We start from the raw sequence: 19982 nt of genomic DNA, 5'->3' as shown, positions 1-19982 counted from the left end.
TCTGGTCTATCCTTTTCCATCACTATTTTAAAACGAATAGAATTATGGTCACTGGCCCCAAAGTGCTCCCCCACTGACACCTCAGTTACCTGCCCTGCCTTATTTCCCAAGAGTAGGTCAAGTTTTGCACCTTCTCTAGTAGGTATATCCGCATACTGAATCAGAAAATTGTCTTGTATGCACTTAAGAAATTCCTCGCCATCTAAACCTTCAACACTATGGCAGTCCCAGTCGATGTTTGGAAAGTTAAAATCCCCTACCATAACTACCCTATTATTCTTACAGATAGCTGAGATCTCCTTACAAGTTTGTTTCTCAATTTCCCTCCGACTATTAGGGGGTCTATAATACAATCCCAATCAGGTGATCATCCCTTTCTTATTTCTCAGTTTCACCCAAACAACTTCCCTGGATGTATTTCCAGGAATATCCTCCCTCAGCACAGCTGTAATGCTATCCCTTATCAAAAGTGCCATTCCTCCTCCTCTCTCCCCTCCCTTTCTATCCTTCCTGTAGCATTTGTATCCTGGAACATTAAGCTGCCAATCCTGCCCATCCCTGAGCCATGTTTCTGTAATTGCTATGATACCCCAGTCTCATGTTCCTAACCATGCCCTGAGTTCATCTGTCTTCCCTGTTAGGCCCCTTACATTGAAATAAATGCAGTTTAATTTATTAGTCCTACCTTGTCCCTGCCTGCCCTGACTGTTTGACTCACTTCTGTTCTCAACTGTACCCGTCTCCGATTGATCTCTTTCCTCACGATCTCCCAGTTTCCTCATTTCCCCTCCTCCAACCTTATCCCAGTCCCAAGTCTCCAACTCGGCATTGCCCCCTTGACCATCCTACTTGTCCATCTTCCTTCCTTCCCACCCATCTGCTCCACCCTCTCCTCCAGTCTATCACTTCCACATGCACCTTCATTTACCTATCACATTCCCAGCTATCTTCCGCCCCAGCCTCACCCCCTCCCATTTATCTCTCAGCCCCCCAGACCACAAACCTCATTCCTGATGAAGGGCTTATGCCTGAAATGTCAATTCTCCTGCTCCTCGAATGCTGCCTGACCTGCTGTGCTTTTCCAGCACCACACTCTCGACTCTGATCTCCAGCGTCTGCAATCCTCACTTTCTTTTTGTCCAGTAACTACAAGACACAAGTCAGGAATCTAATGGAATACTCCTCACTTGCCTGGATGTGTGCATCTCCAAGAACACTAGAAGCTTGACACCATTGAAGTCAAAGCAACCCACTTTATTGGCACTCCATCCATCATTAAAACATTCATTTCCTCAATTGCCAACAGTGTATACTATCTACAGATACCCTGCATCAGTTCTAAAGGATTCTTCATGAACACGTTTCAAACCCAATAACTTCTACTGACCAGAAAGACAACAGCAGCAAATACATGGGATCACCACTACCTTCAAGTTCCCCTCCAAGCTACTCACCATCCTGACTTTGAAATATATCACTGATCCTTCAGTGAAACTGGTCAGAATGTTGGACCTCCTTCCCTTATGGCATTGTGGGTTTGGCTATAGCACATTGATTGCAGCGATTCAAGAAGAAAGCTCACCACCACCTTCTCAAGGGCAGTGGTCACATCAGTGAATGAAAAAGTTAAAAATGAATGTAATTCAGATGAGACAGTTAACTTGCTGAATATGGACTGTTAACTTGGTTATACATGAAACAAGAAACTGTTTTAAGTTAAGAAAATTTCAGTCATTTAGGAAGATATTAAGGCGATATAATAATTCCTCGACAACATTGCTGCATAGCTACTAGATTGTCATGTTACATAATTTCCAAATAAATAAGTGATAAAAGACAGTAGGCTTTCATCGGTGCCTGTATCCACAAAAATAATGCAAAGATACAAGAATGTTGCTTTATTTGTATAATCTGCACTTTGTCTTTCTTGATCTTAAACGGGCTTTTTCATCGTTACTGCAGGAAAAATGGAAGAGCCCTAAAGAAAGAGGAGCTCTTTCGATTGCGACACAGAAATCTTTAGACAGAAAAAGGCAGATTAAGTAAGTGCCACAATTACTGTAACAGTACTGTTTGTCATTATAGTTATAAAAGAAATAAGTATTTAGTATTCAAAAGCTGAACATCAGTTGTTTTTATTTTCATAGAAAAAGACCCTGTGATAGGTTTATGAAGAGATGGTGATAAATTCACTTGCTCCTCTTTACTTGCAAGATCAAGGTTGGGAGATGAACGCAGCTAGATTGGGGAAATTATTGCCACCTTCCTGGAATTTGATGAGTATTCACTTTCATTTTCCAGGGCTGCTGAAATGGGAACAACCAGTAAAGAGAAGTCCCATGTGAAACAAAAGGCTTCCTCTGCAACCAGGTAAGTCCAGATAAAGATCAACAATGTAAGGCTCTTTGCTAGACAGTACAAAATTAAATATCTTACTGCTTATTTATAGAATTCTTCAACCAAGCCAGGGGCAGAATGCTCCAGCCCAAAGACTACTTCATAGACAAGGGTAAGTGTCAGAATAGTTGTATTTCAATTGACTGGAAACCAGTGACTGGTTTCTTTATTTTTTGTTTAGTTTTTTAGTAATCTCGTTGGGAATTTAGAATAGTGGGAATGGAGGTTAGGGCAGTTGAATGTCCCTCCTGCAAAATGTGGGAGTTAAGAGTCACCGGTAGTGTCCCTGCTGACTGCATCTGTGTACCCAACTCCAGCTCCTTGAGAACCACGTCAGGGAACTGGATGAACTTCGCTTCATTCGGGAGGCAGAAGGATTTATTGAGAGGAGTTACAGAGAGATAGTCACATCTCATAAAAGAAGAAGGTAGATGGGTTACCGTCAGGGGACGGAAAGGGAACCGGTAGGCAGTGGCTGTTCCCCTCAACAATTAGTATACCGTCTTGGATACTATTGGGAGGAAGACTTACTAGGGATAAGCAATGGGACACAGGTTTCTGGCACAGAGTCTGTCTCTGCTGCTTAGGAGGGAAGGGGGAAGAGGAGCAGAGCATTAATCATTGTGGACTCCATAGTTAGGGGGACAGAGGGAGACTCACGTTTGGTGTGTTACCTCCCAAGTGACAGGTTCGTGATGTCTCTGATCGTGTTTTCAAGATCCTTGCAGGGGAGGGGGAGCAGCCCCAAATCATGGTCCACATAGGCACCAACGACATAAGTAGGAAGAGGGATGGGAATTTACCGCGGAAATTCAGAGAGCTAGGATGGAAGTTTAGAGCTAGAACAAATAGTTGTTATCTCTGGTTTGTTGCCCATGCCACGTGCTAGCGAAGCGAGGAATAGAGAGAGAGAGAGAGACACAGAGAGAGAGGAGTTGAACGTGTGGCTACAAGAATGATGTAGGAGGGAAGGTTTTGGATTCCTGGATAATTGGGGCTCTATCTGGGGTAGGTGGGACTTCTACAAACAGGATGTCTTCACTTGAACTAGAGGTGTACCAATATCCTGGGGGTAGGGGGGGGAAATTTGCTAATGCTGTTCGGGTGGGTTTAAACTAATTCAGCAGGGGGATGGGAACCGAAATTGAAGTTCAAGTACATGGAGGTTGAGAGTATTGAAGTCCGAACAAAGATTTCAAGATCGCAAGAAGGCACCAGCAGGCAAGAAGTTGGTTTGAAGTTTGTCTACTTCAGGAACATCCGGAATAAGGTGGGTGAACATGCATCATGGGTTGGTACCTGGGATTCGATGTTATGGCCATTTCAGAGACATGGGTAGAGCAGGGACAGGAATAGTTATTGTAGGTTTCAGTAAGAACAGAGAAAATGGTAAAAGAGGGGGTGGTGGGGCACTGTTAGTCAAGGACAGCATTACAGTTGCAGAAAGGACATTTGAGGACTTATCTACTGAGGTACAATGGGCTGAGATTAAAAACAGGAAAGGAGAGGTTACCCTGTTCGGAGTTGTCTATAGGCCTCCAAATAGTTCCAGAGATATAGAGGATAGGATAGCAAAGATGATCCTCAATAAGAGCGAGAGTGACAGGGTAGTTGTCATCGGGGACTTTAACTTTCCAGATATTGACTGGGAATACTATAGTTCAGTACTTTAGATGGGTCAGTTTTTATCCAATGTGTGCAGGAGGGTTTCCTGACACAGTATGTAGACAGGCCAACAAGGGGACTTGGTACTGGGTAATGAACCCGGCCAGATGTTATATTTGGAGATAGGTGAGCATTTTGGTGATCTTGACCACAATTCAATTATGTTTACTTGAGTGATGGAAAGAGATAAGTATATACCACAGGGCAGGAGTTATAGCTGGGGGAAAGGCAATTATGATGCAATTAGGCAAGATTTTGGAAACATAGGATGGGGAAGGAAGCTGCAAGGGATGGGCACAATAGAAATGTGGAGCTGATTCAAAGACCATCTCCTATGGGTCCTTGATATCTATGTACCAGTCAGGCAAGGAAGACGTTGACGAGCGCAGGAGCCATGGATCATGGAAAACCCTAAGGCTTTCTATAGCTTTGTCAGGAATAAAAGAATGACTAGAGTAAGATTAGGGCCAATCAAGCATAGTAGTGGGAAGTTGTGAATAGAGTCAGAGGAGATAGGGAAGGGCTAAATGAATACTTTTCGTCCGTATTCACATGAGAAAAAGACATTGTGGTTGAGGGGAATATTAAGATACGGGCTACTAAACTAGATGGGATTGAGGTGCACAAAGAGGAAGTGTTAGCAATTCTGGAAAATGTAAAAATAAATAAGTCCCCTGGAACAGGTGGGATATATCCGAGGATTCTCTGGGAAGCCAAGGAGGAGATTGCTGAGCCTTTGGCTTTGATCTTTATGTCGTCATTGTCTACAGGAATAGTGCCAGAAGACTGGAGTTTAGCAAATGTTGTTCCCTTGTTCAAGAAGAGGAGTAGAGACAACCCTGGAAATTATAGACCACAGAGTCTTACTTCGGTTGTGGGTAAAGTGTCGGAAAGAGTTATGAGAGAGAGGATTTATAATCATCCAGAGATGAATAAGTTGATTAGGGATAGCCAACACGGTTTTGTGAAGGGTGGGTCGTGCCTCACTAACCATATTGCATTCTTGGAGAAGGTGACCAAACAGGTGGATGAGGGAAAAGCAGTTCATTTGGTGTACACTGATTTCAGTAAGGTGTTTGTTAAGGCTTCCCATGGTAGGCTATTGCGCAAACTACAGAGATATGGGCTTGAGGGTGATTTAGCGGTTTGGATCAGAAATTGGCTAGCTGAAAGAAGACAGACGGTGATGGTTCATGGGAAATATTTATCCTGGAGTTCAGTTACTAGTGGGATACTGCAAGGATCTGTTTTGGGTCCACTGTTGCTTGTCATTTATAGAAATGACCTGGATGAGGGCATAGAAGAATGGGTTAGTAAAATTGTGGATGGCACTAAGGTCCGTGGAGTTGTGGATAGTGACGATGGATATTGTAGGTTACAGAGAGACATAGATAAGCTGCAGAGCTGGGCTGAGAAGTGGCAAATGGAGTTTAATGTGGAAAATTGTGTATAGAAGCAAGGAGGTTCTTCTGCAGCTGTACAGAGCCCTGGTGAGACTGCACCTAGAATATTGTGTGCAGTTTTGGTCTCCAAATTTGAGGAAAGACATTCTGGCTATTGAGGGAGTGCAGCATAGGTTCACAAGGTCAATTCCCGGAATGGCGGGACTATCTTAGGTTGAAAGATTGGAGCGACTGGGCTTGTATCCCCTTGAGTTTGGAAGACTGAGAGGGGATCTGATTGAGACGTATAAGATTATTAAAGGATTAACTATTTCATTTGAAGTTTATAATTCTTCATAAGACCCTCAAATCTGTTATCACCTGGCTAGCAACTATAACTTCAAAGTTTGGGAGAAGATTTGTAGCTCGGGTGCTCGTTGTTGTGTAGAACCACACAGCAACCATAACTTTTTGTTTAATGTAGACACAGTTTGAAATCCTAGTTACAAGCCAAGTAGTGGTAGTTATGTTGGTGCAGGCTCAATGGGCCAAAGGGTCTTTTCTGTGCTGTATGAATCTATAGATAAAGCCAAGGATTCCAGTGTTCTGAACAAACAAAATAAATTACTATAACCAAGTTAGAAAAATAATTCAATCTATTACATGTTCATAACTTTTATCCTAACATTCAGTAATGACACAAGGTAAATATGGGTAACAGATTCAAACATCCTGTACAACACAGTAGTTAGCAAATGCAGCTAAGACAGATCCCACAGATTTCTCAGCAACCTCCTGATGTTAATGACACTATGGGTAACTAGATCCAAATAACTTTTTCTATTTTGCAAGGTGTCTCAGTTCTTCACTTTTTAGCTTTGGAACTTCCTCATAAACTCTGTCAATGACTTCTCATGTTCAGGCACTGCAGTCTGTTCTTCTGAGACTGTATCCAACTGGATTCCCCAGCACGGGTTTAATCCCGGCTCTTCAGCAGATAGTCAGGTTCATTATAGTATCCTGGGTGTGTCAGAACTTTTAATATTTCTCCCGCTGTGAGGCAAGTGCAACATGTGGACTTGGCTTATCTGCACTCTCTTAGCTGCACAGAACTATCAGTGTCTTCCAGAGAATTTGCCCTAACTGCCTGGAGTCTGCTAATGACAAAATTTCTGCTTTAGTGTTCTCCAAACTAAAAACTGCAAGTGACTTAAAACAAACAAAAACAATACAGCGCAGGAACAGACCCTGCAGCCCACCAGACTGTGCCAACAGTGATGTTTTTCGAAACTAAAAACTCTTTGCCTCTCCACAGTTCATATCCCTCTGTTCTCTGCCTATTCATACATTTGTAAAGATTCCTCTTAAATGATGCTATTGCATCTGTGTCCATCACTGCCTCTGGCAGCACAATCCACCCCCCCCCCCAACCCCTTTATCGTAAATCTATGCTCTCCCGCCCCCCCCCCCCCCCCGCCCCCCCTTAGTAAATGACATTTCTCTCCTGGGGGAAATATACCCCAATTATCCATTCTACCCTTCCCTCTCGTAATTTTGTAAATTTCTATCAGGTCACCATTCATCCTTCAACATTCAAGTGAAAACACACCATGTTTGTCCAAGCTGTCTTCATAGCTAATGCCCTGTCAACCAGACGACATCCTGATAAACTGTTTGTGTACTCTCTCCAAAGTCTCCACATCATCGTTGTAGTGTGGTGACTAGAACTGTACAACAAGTCCAAATATGACCTAACTGAAGTTCTATTCAACGTTTGGGTGAAGATTTGTAGCTCGGGTGCTCGTTGCTGTGGTTCTGTTCGCCGAGCTGGAAATTTTTGTTGCAAACATTTCGTCCCCTGTCTAGGTGACATCCCCAGTGCTTGGGAGCCTCCTGTGAAGCGCTTCTGTGGTGTTTCCTCCAGCATTTATAGTGGCCTGTCCTTGCCGCTTCCGGTTGTCAGTTTCAGCTGTCCGCTGTAGTGGCCGGTATATTGGGTCCAGGTCTATGTGTTTGTTGATGGAGTTTGTAGGGCATTATAGGGCAAGCAAAACAAAGAACAGCCAGGGAATTCCTAGAAGCATGGCACTCATCCACAAACTCCATCAACAAACACATCGACCTGGACCCAATATACCGGCCACTACAGCGGACTGCTGAAACTGACAACCGGAAGCGGCAGGGACAGGCCACTATAAATGCCGGAGAAAACACCACAGAAGCGCTTCACAGGAGGCTCCCAAACACTGAGGATGTCACCTAGACAGGGGACGAAACGTTTGCAACAAAAATTTCCAGCTCAGTGAAGTTCTATGTAACAGCAAAATGACTTGCCAATTTTTGTACTCCATGCCCCGATTTAAGCATAATATATTGCCACCTTTTCCACCTCATCCACTTTGAGAGAATTGTGGGTCTGTATGCCTAGATCCCTCTGTCTGCTACTGAGGGTTCTGCCATGTATTGTGTACTTTCCTCCTGCATTAGATCTCACTAATTGCATCACCTCAAATTTGTCTGGATTAAACTCAATCTACCTTTTTCTGCCCAAGTCTCCAGCCTATCCATAATTCTGCAGTATCCTCTGACAATCCTCCTCACTATCTGCAGCTTCCTTAGTCTTTTTGTTGTCTGCAAACTTACTAATCAGACCACCTACATTCTCCTCCAAATCATTTATATACATTACAAACAACAGGCGTCCCAACACTGATTCCTGCAGACCACCGGTCACAGATCGCCAATCTGAAAAACTCCCTTTCACCGCTGCTCTGTGTCTTCTGTGACCAGGCCATTTTACCAGCTCACCATGATAAGATTCTCCAAGAAAATTTCTAGAGACTGTCACCAGAGAGCCATTTCAGCATTGTGAATCTTTATGATAATGTAGTTTGCTCTGAGGTAGTGTTTTCTAGTCTTTCAAAGTTCACCATTTTTCAGCTAACTTTGCTAAATCACAAAACAAATGTTTTTTTTTTCCTCGGTTCTGATGTTATAGAGTTATAGAGATGTCCAGCACAGCAACAGATGTATTAAACAAACATGGGTAACTCCTTAAAGCAACTTGGCTCCAGTCTTTTAAATGCAATAGACTTTAAGGTGCTTCAATTATAGATTCATTTTCTTTCATTAACCTTGAAGTTTAAATCAAAAAAATTACTTATTAAACCAAGAAACAAGTTTTATTTGTATAGGGAGTGTTTGCAAAATTGCCACTTATTTAAGATAATGAGGTAGTTCTTGCAGAAATTTGAATTATAGTTTATTTTCAAAATTTATGTACAAGATGTTCTTATGTTTGGTTCTATTTTAAACCCTACAAGCATTTATCTTTTATCTCCAACTTTTCCTTTGTTTGAAAAGAATTTGATAGCTGCTCAAGTGTAGAAATTGAAAATGTCACTTTGAACCACATCATAAGTCACACCACACAAGGTTATAGTCCAGTAGGATTTATTTAAAATCATAAGTTTTCAGAGTACTGCCCCTTTGTCAGGTAAAATGGTGGGAAGTGCAGAGGTACAGAATATACAGGTGAAGAGGTGATGGCAAGATAATTCCAGGTCTGGACCTCCTTCCCTGAAGGAGATTAATGAGCCAGAAGAGTTTTTCCAACAATTGGCAATGGTTTCATGGACATTAGTAGATTCCTAATTCCAGAATTTTTAAAATTGAATCCAAACTCCACCATCTGCTGTGGCAGGATTTGAAGCTGGATCCCCAGAACCACTAGGCTATTACCACCTGTAAAGAATCAAATTTTTACCCAGGGTTTTATTCCTTGATATGTCTAATCCTAATACACAGTCCAAAAATACACTGATCCTTCAACTGTGACCATTTCCATCACTTTCTCCTTTTCCCATTGGTAGCTAAAGGTTTGTAATTTAAGCCCCAAGGTTTGAAGTGTCCTCTCTGAACCTCTGTCTATCCCTCCTCCTCTAAAACATGGATCTTTGATATCTATGCCTTTGGCCGATGTATAAAAGTGGAAATTTTTGTTACTTTTCTACATGTGTGTATAGTGGTCCAAGCTTCAGAAGAAACTGAAAGACTTCATTGTGTTAAGTCATTATAATAATTCAAAGTGCATCATTTAAGTCCACTCAAATAATGTGGCAATTTTATTACTATTAGAAATGCAACTAGGTCTGCTGCTGCCTTTATGATCACTCCTGAAATCCTCTCCCAGATCTAAAGATCATGAAAGAGTGGATTTTACAGCCATTTATTGGAAGACATTCGGCATCCTAGTTTCAAAATAAGTGAATAATCATTCTGCACAGAATAATGAAAATTACTTGAAATATTTTATCAGTTTGTTTAAAAGGGTAAGGATAATAATAATGGATATTGAATATTTTAAGATAAATTATATTTAACTGAAAGTATTGAATAAATGCCTCAATCACTACTTTGTATTTTCATCATAGTTGTCATAAATTATTTTAGTGGTATGTTCTAATTTTAGAGAACTGTAGCATGTCATAATTATTGAAAAATATCAAACCATTCCTTAAGAATAGGTGAGAAATGTTTTCTTTTGATATTGCCTAATAATCTATTGAGGTTTGGAACAATGCTGTACATATGAAACTAGCCAAATTGGAAATTACGAGGACAATATCCGAATGGCATGTGGTTGAGATTTAATCCTGTGGTCAGACCTTTAATGTACTTTGCTTTCTCAGAAAATTGGTAATAGTTGCTTTTGTTGATGCAAAGCATTTCAAAATTCTAAAAGTATATTTAGTTTTCAATAAATGTAGTCAATTGTTGGAAAAACCCATCTGGTTCACTGATATCCTTGAGGGAAGGTTACTGCCATCCTTAACTGAGCAGGACTATATGTGACTCCAGATGCACAGAAATATGATTGACTTTTAAGTGCCCTCTGGGATGGGCAATAAATGCTGGCCTACCCAGTGACACCCTCATCCTATGAGCGAATTTTTTAAAAAAACTTTAAATGCCACTGATTTTTTTTTCCATTTTTATGTGGTTGCAAATATTTTCCTCCAATGTTCGTGACTGGTAAAATTCTTCCTCTGTAATGTTTGCTTTGCTACTCTTGTATCTGAAGGCCGGTTTGACTTGCAGATTCTTTGTATTTTCTTTGAAGGTGATGCAGCTGTTTTGTTGTCACAAAATGAGTTGCAGTTGAGAACTTGAGACATTTGACCTTTGTGTCACTTCTAATTATTCTTTTGAACTTACCGTTCAAGTTCTACCAAAAATGATGGGATAAGTTATGAAACTATCATGTTCTAATTACTCTGGCTCCTCCGCAAAGACAGCCTGATGTGTCTCAAAAACAGTCTTGTTACTTGGGCTTTCACAGTATATAGGAGTATTCACTGTATATATTTCACAGTATTTATGCCCTGACTCTGGCTCCTTTAACACAGTTATTGCATGGTCATTACATTTTGAAAACTACAACTGCATATTAAAGTATTACTTGGAACTGCCACTATTTTGTGTTTGTCGTAACAATTTTCTCAGCACGATTGTTTCCTATTGCTCTTTATCTGTTTTTAATCCCAAAGAATTTTGCATAATGATAAGAGAACGATCATTTCAGTTATATTTAAAATCCATTAAATATCTGGTGTTTTGGTTGAGAAATTAAAATGCATTTGTAGTGTCCACTCATATTTTTTTAATTGATCAGAATCCAGACTTCCAGGAAGGGTGTTGAACAGTATAGACAAAGGTACCCAGAAAGCAGATTTCGTAAGAAAGCTGTTCCAGGTGTGTTGCTGAGTTTGTTCACATCCATCATCTGTTTTCTATTTCTTGTATATTTTTTATTTGTTCTATTCAGGTTGAGTTAGTTATTTTGTGTCTTGTTTTCTTACACCTTTCTGCAATGTTTACATAATTTGTCTTCCTTGCTACTTGTTTGGAATTTTAATGCCTTTTTTTCTCTCGTTCTATGTTTGCAAATCCCTCCACTCTCTGCTTAGAACCTTGTCTAGCCCCAGAATCCTCCAAGATATTGTTATCTAATTCTGGACTCTTGAGTACCCCTGATTTTCATTCCTGTACCAATGGTGGCTCTGTCTTCATGTTTGGTCCTATCTTGGAATTCCATCCTCAGCCTCTGACTATCTTTCATCATTTCAGATTCCCCCAAAAATCTATCTCTTTGAGTCCTAATATCACCTTTATGTAGATTGATATCAAATTCTGCTTTAAAACAGAGCTCTAAAAGTGCCTTGGGGTGTTTGATTACATTAAAGACGCTGTATAAATGTAAGTTGTTGTGATATACAACAGCCTCAGCTGAATGATGGAATGCCGTTAATTAGAGTCATAGAGATGTACAGCACGCAAACAGACCCTTCGATCCAACCCGTCCATGCCGACCAGTTATCTCAACCCAATCTAGTCCCACCTGCCAACACCCAGCCCATATCCCTCCACACCCTTCCTATTCATATGCCCATCCAAATTCTGCTAACATGAGTAGCCTGAGAAGTATTGAAACTGGGGGATATACCTGGTTTCTATCATATCTGATCTGTGTATTCATTATCAATTTTTTTTTCTCACTCTTTCCAGTTGCCTTTGTACTTCCTTGCATCTTTTTGTTTTCTTTTCCTATTTCTTTCAATCTCACTGCTTAGCACACTCTCTTCAAGGCCAGTGAATTACCTTATTTTTTATTTTATTTTGGTTCGTTAGCATAGGTTATAAGAAATTGAAAATACTAATGTAGGCATCTGACTGATCAAACATATTCCGTTATTACTACACCTCAGGATTTTGTGTTAATCTTATTAATATTTCCATTGTGGCATTTTGTTAAACAGGATCTGTTGATTTTCTGAGTGTTCTCTTTGCCTTTTAAAAATATACTATTGTGCATTAACACCACCTAGAATTCCAGTATTTTCAAAATCCCAGTAGGAGCTACTTTAATTCTAAGGTGCTCTATGTACAGTGCAATTCCTGATTGCGGGAGATAAGCAAGCTATTCAAATTGTAAAAACTTAACAATTATAAACCTATGGACCCCAATTTGACAAAACGGGTAAGAGTTTCCTTGGATTTCATTGAAATGTAGAAACTCCATGCTAATAACTTTTTTAAAAGGGTTCAGAAAAGATTTAGGAGGATGTTGCCAGGGTTGGAGGATTTGAGTTATAGGGAGAGGTTAAATCGGCTGGGGCTGTTTTCCCTGGAGCATGGAGGCTGAGGGGTGAGCTTATAAGAAGTTTACAAACTCATGCGAGGCATGGCTTGGATAAGTAGACAAGGTCTTTTCCCTGGGGTGGGGGAGTCCAGAACTAGAGGGCATAGGTTTAGGGTGAGAGGGGAAAGATATAAAAAAGAACCTAAGGGGCAACATTTTCATGCAAAGGGTGGTGCATGTATGGAATGAGCTGTCATGGGAATTGGGGGAGGCTAGTATGATTGCAACATTTAAAAAGCATCTGGATAGGTCTATGAATAGGAAGGGTTTGGAGGGATGTGGGCCAGGTGCTGGCAGGTGGGACTAGATTGGGTTGGGATATCTGTTTGGCATGGACGAGTTGGACCGAAGGGTCTGTTTCTGTGCTGTACATCTCTATGACTCTGTGACTCTAAATAAAAGTATTGGTTTTATTTATTTTCTGGCATTTTGTTTCAACTGTTATGAAACAATAGAGTTATCCATTCTGACAATGGAAAAGTGAGACAAATTGTATCGTTTTCTGTTAGTATTATATGAAATACCTGTGGTGGGCCACTCAGCCGCTTTTGGTTTTGAGATCACTTGCCTCTGCACTATTACAACTATACTACCATTTTTAAGGAAAGCGAGGGTATGGTCTATTCAATTGTACATGTAATCAAACTAGTCAAAAAAACCCTTCTGGTCTCCCTCCTGTTGGAAGGACATTGTGAAACTTGAAAGGGTTCAGAAAAGATTTAAGACCATAAGACACAGGAGTGGAAGTAAAGCCATTCGGCCCATCGAGTCCACTCCGCCATTCAATCATGGCTGATGGGCATTTCAACTCCACTTACCCGCATTCTCCCCATGGCCCTTAATTCCTTGTGACATCAAGAATTTATCAATCTCTGCCTTGAAGACATTTAGCGTCCCGGCCTCCACTGCACTCTGCGGCAATGAATTCCACAGGCCCACCACTCTCTGGCTGAAAAAATGTCTCCGCATTTCTGTTCTGAATTTATCCCCTCTAATTCTAAGGCTGTGTCCACGGGTCCTAGTCTCCTCGCCTAATGGAAACAATTTCCTAGTGTCCACCCTTTCCGAGCCATGTATTATCTTGTAAGTTTCTATTAGATCTCCCCTTAATCTTCTAAACTCCAATGAATACAATCTCAGGATCCTCAGCCATTCCTCGTATGTTAACAAGGATGATGCCAGGGTTGGAGGGTTTAAGCTATAGGGAGAGGTTGAATAGCATTGAGCTGTTTTCCCTGGAGCTTCAGAGGCTGAGGGGTGACCTTATACAGGTTTATAAAATCATGAGGGGTATAGATAGGGCAAATAGACAATGTCTTCTCCCTGTGGTGGGGCAGTTTGGAACTAGAGGGAATAGGGTGAGAAGGGAAAAATTTGAAAGGGACCTAAGGGGCAACTTTTTCACACAAAGGGTGGCATGTGTATGGAATGAGCTGCCAGAGGAAGTGGTGGAGGTTGGTACAATTACAACATTTAAAAGGCATCTGGATGGGTACGTGAATAGAAAGGTTTTAGGGGGATTTGGGTCAAATGCTGGCAAATGGAACTTAGATTTGGTTAGGATATCTGGTTGGCATGGATGAATTGGACTGAAAGATCCATTTCTGTGCTGTACATCTCTATAACTCTAAATAAATTGTTAACTTCTGTGCTATCTTGCCAAATATAATATAGCTTTCATTTGAATACTGGCTTAAGTCACCCTACGTCAGCTTTGACCATTCAGTGTTTTTAAATCTCACAGTTGGCACACAGTGAATATATTATAATCACGTAGTGATCTTGAAGTGAACTGCACAAAAAGAAAGTCAGAACACCTCAGCCAGTGGAGTGCTGCAGGCCTGCATATTATTGTTATTTAGCTGCTGCAGGCCTGCATATTATTGTTATTTAGCTGCTGCAGGCCTGCATATTATTGTTATTTAGCTGCTGCAGGCCTGCATATTATTGTTATTTAGCTGCTGCAGGCCTGCATATTATTGTTATTTAGCTGCTGCACATATTTGAGTATATAATGCTTGCAACATTAATTTATTTTTTTCGCTATCAACTTACTGTGGATAAAGGGTTATTCTTATTTTTAATATGGAAAATTAGTCAAGCTGGTACAATCTGACCATAAGTGAGGGTCTACAATTAGTTACAGTTCCAGACAGGATATCGTAAGCTGTTAAGCTCCCAGGTGAGGAGGGATGAACAGCTCCCCTTCTTCATTCACGCATCCCCTCAGTTGGTTGCAGCAAAATTAATTTAGAAAGGACCCCTCTCCTTGTAGATATCTATCTCCTCGACCCAAATAATAAAAGCTAATTTAATCAGGATTTCTTGAATTAACAAAATATGTTTATTAATTACTATAAGTGAGAAGAAATAGTAGAAAGCACAGAGATCAGCAATAAGATTTCAGTCTAATAAAATAAGTAATAAAACAGAGAAATGGATCAGTCTTTGAACTATTCTTGAAGAGCAAACAGTTGAACATAATGATTGTTGCAATTGAAGTTACCAATATCTACAATATTAGTAGTTGAACAGTATTTGTTTTGTGGTTTTGTGGCCAAGTGAATTTTATTTGTCCTCATTCCTTTTTTTAAAAATTGGTTTGCAGTACTGAATGAGAGACCGTAATCACCTGCATTACAGGGGTAACTAGGGGATAGTTCTTCAACCTTCACAGGACACTGATGACTGAACATAGGTTGGCACACCTGTGTTCAGTCACTTTGTCCTTCAAGTCCATTTCAGTAGAGTTGAAACTGGCTTTTTACCTGTCCTTGTATATTTTTCAAAGGGAAAAAGATAATGTGTCTGCAATTTGGGATGTAATCTGCAAAATTTGTTTTTCTACTGAGTAGGAGCTTGTCCGCCCCTCTTTGATTTTGTTGTCACAAGAGATCACAGTCCAGTCTGTTTTTTGTTTTATTTATTCTCAGAACATGGGCATTGCTGGCTAGCTCAGCATTTATTTCCCATCCCTAACTCCTCAGAGGGTGGTTATGAGTCATTCACCATTGCTGTGAGTCTGGATTTAGTGTAGGCCTAGTAAGGAAAGCAGTTTCCTTACCTAAACATTGAGTGAACCTATGCATTTTTAAGACAATCAGTAATAGTTTCATGATTGTCATTATTATTCCAGATTCTCATTGAATTCAAATTCCACAATCTGCCATCATGGGATTCAAATCTGGGTCCCCAGAACATTGGGCGAAAGTGAGGACTGCAGATGCTGGAGATCAGAGTCAAGAGTGTGATGCTGGAAAAACACAGCAGGTCAGAATTCCTGATGAAGGAATTTTGCCCAAAATGTCGATTCTCCTGTTCCTTGGGTGCTGCCTGCTGTGCTGTGCTTTTCCGGCACCATACAACACTCCCCAGAACATTACACTAGTTCTCGGAATAAATAGTACAGTGATAATACCCTTATACCACTGTCTCACCCTTTGACACTTTTGAGATGTTAGTTCCCATTGGCCTCACACAGAATGTTTGCTAGACATACACTGAATTTATACCTGTAGTCATTTTTGTCTTTGTAGCCATCCCTTTTTAAAAAAGAAATTTGAATTAAGGTCTAAAAATGTCCATAGAACTTCAGGGTTGTGTTCTGTGGTCATAACATTGTAAAATCACAATGGGACTACACCGTTCGCTGGCTAAAATGCCTCTGAATTTCATATGCAGGCCAAAATTAAGGAATCATGTGCCAATTAGAGTGATGATCTATCCTTGCTGTGAAATTAAAGAATAGAAATACTATTTTGCAAGATCAAATTTACAACAGTATTCTGTCGTGGACTGGTAATCAACATTTTTTCTAAAAAATTGCAAAATGTGTAAAAGTTGGGAATCAGTTTAGTTTTCAGGAAATGTTTCTAATATTTTTTTAAAAATCATTAATACAGAAAAAAATGCAAATTATTCTAGCCCCTAGAGCTTTCCTTTGTTTTGTTTTTTTCATGTATGATAGCTTTGCTGAACATAGTACAGAATGTAATTAACACTTTGAGTCCTGTCCCTTAAAAGTATTGTGAAAATAGTTAGTTTGCTTATCTCTAGCTCCTACTGGATATTTTTTCTTTCTCTCAATTTGATCAAAATAGTTTCAGAAGTTAATTTAATTTTTTAACATTTTTGTCATTTTTAAAAGGAGCATGCCCAGGAAGAGTGCTGAAAACAAAATCAAGCGTTACGACACTCTGAGGAAGCAGCATTCAATCGGATGAACAATGCTACATAGCTGCTTCACCTTTATGAATTGAACAGCCTTTTCAATTAAAATCACTGCTTGTGTCTTGTTCAATTATGATTAACAACTCTAAAACTTACAAAGTGGAAAAATACATTGAGAAACTCATCAAAGTAAGATTGCTAACAGCTGAGTAATCTAGTTTTATTTTCTTCCTGCACTGGTTTATAAAGTCTTTATGTACTTGAGAAGGCACTGTTATTAAAAAAAAAATCAAGTAACAATTCATATCCAACATATATTTCATATTCGGTACTGTTGGCTGTGTTGCAAAATGATTCTCAATTCTCGACTCAGTGTGTAAAACTGCTTTTACAGAGGCACTATGTATGTTTTCCCTCATGGAACGTATTAGTATGTTTAAATCTTACCAGTAATATGTGCAAATAAAATGCTTGTACTAACTACATCTTAAATTGTCAAAGCATGCTGCATCTTTTCAGTTTTTTTGATATTTTAGTTTCTTAAACATTATACTTTTCTGCCTTAACCATTAAAAGGCCTTCAGTTCAATCCTTTTTACAGTGCAAATGCTAACTTCTTGGTTATATAAATCATTTTGCATTTGTTACATTTTGTGCCAATATTTATTTTTATAATGTTCCAGTTATGTATTTATGTTGTACATCTTGCAAAATAAACCATTCAAACATTATTTGAATTATTGAAAATGTCTGATCGTTGTATTCAAATGGTAACTAAATATTTTTGATAAATATTCAATAATGTCTCTCAACTGATTTGATCCAATTCTGTTTGGGTATTGATGTAACAGTCATTTCTTCTATAGCGCGATAGTTGCATTCCTGTGTGACCCCATGCTATAGAAGAATTGCGCAATACAAATAACACTTACAGTGTTGCAATGCAATTGTGCTATAGCCAACACGTTTTAAAGGTTCGTGTTTTACAGCAAATTTGCATTGACAAAATGCACGTTATAGCCAAACGACCTGCAGTTGGCATCTGATATCAGCTGTTCCCTGTAACAAATGTCAGGATTTATTGTTATGTTGTTGATGCACACATACACTACTTTTGCTTTTAATATGTATGTATTGGCCCCTTGAACCTGCTCTACCATTCAATAGGTTCATGCTGATGTATTTTTATTCTGAATTTCACATTCCCATTGCCTTATGTTAGATACTGTGTTAAAACTTTGAGTAAATGTCATGATTTGGAGACGCCGGTGTTGGACTGGGGTGTACAAAGTTAAAAATCACACAACAACGGGTTATAGTTCAACAGGTTTACTTGGAAGCACTAGCTTTTGGAGCGCTGCTCCTTCATCAGGTGGTTGTGGAGAATAAGATTGTAAGACACAGAATTTATAACAAATGTTTACAGTGTGATGTAACTGAAATTATGTATTGAAAAAGACCTGGGTTGTTTAAGTCTCTCATCTTTTAGAATGACCATGTTGGTTTCAGTTCTTTCATAATGTAAATTGCAAAACGGTTTTTAAAAGTTACATTCTCAAGTGAACTTTAAAAATTGGTGTCATGTCGGCCCAGATAATGTACTTAAGGTGTTCGTTCCCTGTGCCATAATGGTCAGACTGATTCTAATCTAAAAAAGATTTACAGAATCTTACATGGATTCATGCAGTTTTTGAGCAAAGTAAAATGTAATTCTGCAAGTTCAAATGCACCCCACAAACTTAAGTGTGTGTGTGTGTGTTGGGGGAGTTGAGAGTCTGTGTGAGTATAAAGGGGTTGAAGTCTGTGAGAGGGTGTGTGCGGGAGGATTACAGATACTGGAGAGTCTGAGTCAAAAAGTCTGGGGCAGGAACAAAATACAGCAGGTCAGGCAGCATCCGAGGAGCAGGAGAGTTGACGTTTCATGCATAAGCCTTTCATCAGGACTGTTAGCTGCCTCATCAATGACCTTCCCTCCATTATAAGGTCAGAAGTGGGGAGTTCACTAATGATTACACAATGTTCAGGTTCATTTGTGACTCTTCAGATACTGAAACAGTCCATGTTCAAATGCAAATGTCTGGACAATATGCAGGTTGACAAGTAGCAAGTAATATTTATACCACATAAATGGCAGGCGTCCTTTAGCAGACTCCGGCCTACAAACCCGCCCCTGACTGCAGGGGTGGCCCCCTTTGTGAGATAGTGCAGTCAGTGACAGTTATAACAGGTCTCACAGACGGACATTGAACAAAGGAGCCATCCACCTTGGCTGTTCCGCCTCCCACTCAGACTGCGCTTGCTCAGTACGTGACCCTGACACCAAGCGCGTTACGTCACGGTGACGTGATAGGGCGGAGCTTCAATGCGCTAAAAAATGGCGCGCCCCGCCAATGGGCTCATAGGTCAGAGTGCGTGAGTAGTGGCACGTGACTGGGAAGATGGCTGCTGTGTTGTGGTAAGAGGTGGCTGCTTGTGTTTGTTTTTGAAAGATTGGCCGCCGTCGCTATTCCCAGAGTGGGCCTGGGCCTGGGCCTGGGCCTGGGCCTGTCTGTGAACAGCACACCATTAATTCATATCTATTTGCCCTGCGCAGTTTTTGCTTAGAGATAAAATTACTGCAAAAGCTGGCAGCGCTATTCTTAGGGCAGTGTCCTTTGGTCCCATTGAGCTAAACCACATTATAATGAAGCAAAGTTAAAAATCACACAACACCAGGTTATAGTCCAACAGGTTTAATTGGAAGCACTAGTTTTCGGAGCGACGCTCCTTCATCAGGTGATTGTGGAGGGCTCGATCATAACACAATTTATAGCAAAAATTTGCAGTGTGATGTAACTGAAATTATACATTGAAAAATTGATTTTCTGTTAAGCCTTTCATCTGTTAGAATACAGTGATAGTTTCACTTCTTTCATGTGTAAATCACAAAACCTTTTTTTTTAAAAAGTTACATTCTCAGGTTAGCTGTTAACAATGGTGATAGCTGGACAATATGTTGAAGGTGTTAGCCCCCTGTGTTCTCTGTCTATGCCATGATGTTTAGATTGATTCTAATCTAAAAAGTGAGATAATGAGTTTTACATGGATTCATGCAGTTTTTGAGCAAAGTACAATGTAACCCTGCAAGTACAAATTCACCCCACAAAATATGTGTGCATGTAGGTCTT

General features: G+C 40.0%; 2 protein-coding genes across 6 annotated transcripts in view; both read left to right on the top strand.

Annotated features, from left to right (window-relative positions):
* ccp110 (centriolar coiled-coil protein 110) overlaps nt 1–17552 on the top strand; it is an 89172-nt gene extending 71620 nt beyond the window's left edge. For 2 of the 4 annotated variants that reach the window (XM_087997582.1, XM_087997583.1), the window contains exons 12-16: nt 1963–2042; nt 2302–2370; nt 2450–2509; nt 11119–11198; nt 16793–17552. In XM_087997582.1, the coding sequence (XP_087853708.1) occupies nt 1963–2042; nt 2302–2370; nt 2450–2509; nt 11119–11198; nt 16793–16845 (342 nt within the window). In that variant the 3' untranslated portion in view covers nt 16846–17552. The remainder of the gene's footprint in view (nt 1–1962; nt 2043–2301; nt 2371–2449; nt 2510–11118; nt 11199–16792) is intronic. The other 2 variants (XM_087997584.1, XM_087997585.1) reach the window with 2 other exon arrangements.
* A 1683-nt stretch (nt 17553–19235) lies between these two features.
* The window catches only part of vps35l (VPS35 endosomal protein sorting factor like), a 155363-nt gene continuing 154616 nt past the window's right edge, over nt 19236–19982 (top strand). For both annotated transcript variants that reach the window (XM_043712168.2, XM_087997581.1), the window contains exon 1: nt 19236–19270. In XM_043712168.2, coding sequence (XP_043568103.1) covers nt 19254–19270 — 17 coding nt within the window. In that variant the 5' untranslated portion in view covers nt 19236–19253. The remainder of the gene's footprint in view (nt 19271–19982) is intronic.

This window comes from Chiloscyllium plagiosum, unplaced genomic scaffold (assembly GCF_037043375.1).
Source record: "Chiloscyllium plagiosum isolate Xiang-an unplaced genomic scaffold, Cpla_swu_hap1 HiC_scaffold_20, whole genome shotgun sequence".
Classification (NCBI taxonomy): Eukaryota; Metazoa; Chordata; class Chondrichthyes; order Orectolobiformes; family Hemiscylliidae; genus Chiloscyllium; species Chiloscyllium plagiosum.
Note: the sequence above shows the minus strand (reverse complement) of the source record. Positions and strands in the feature narration are given on the sequence as shown.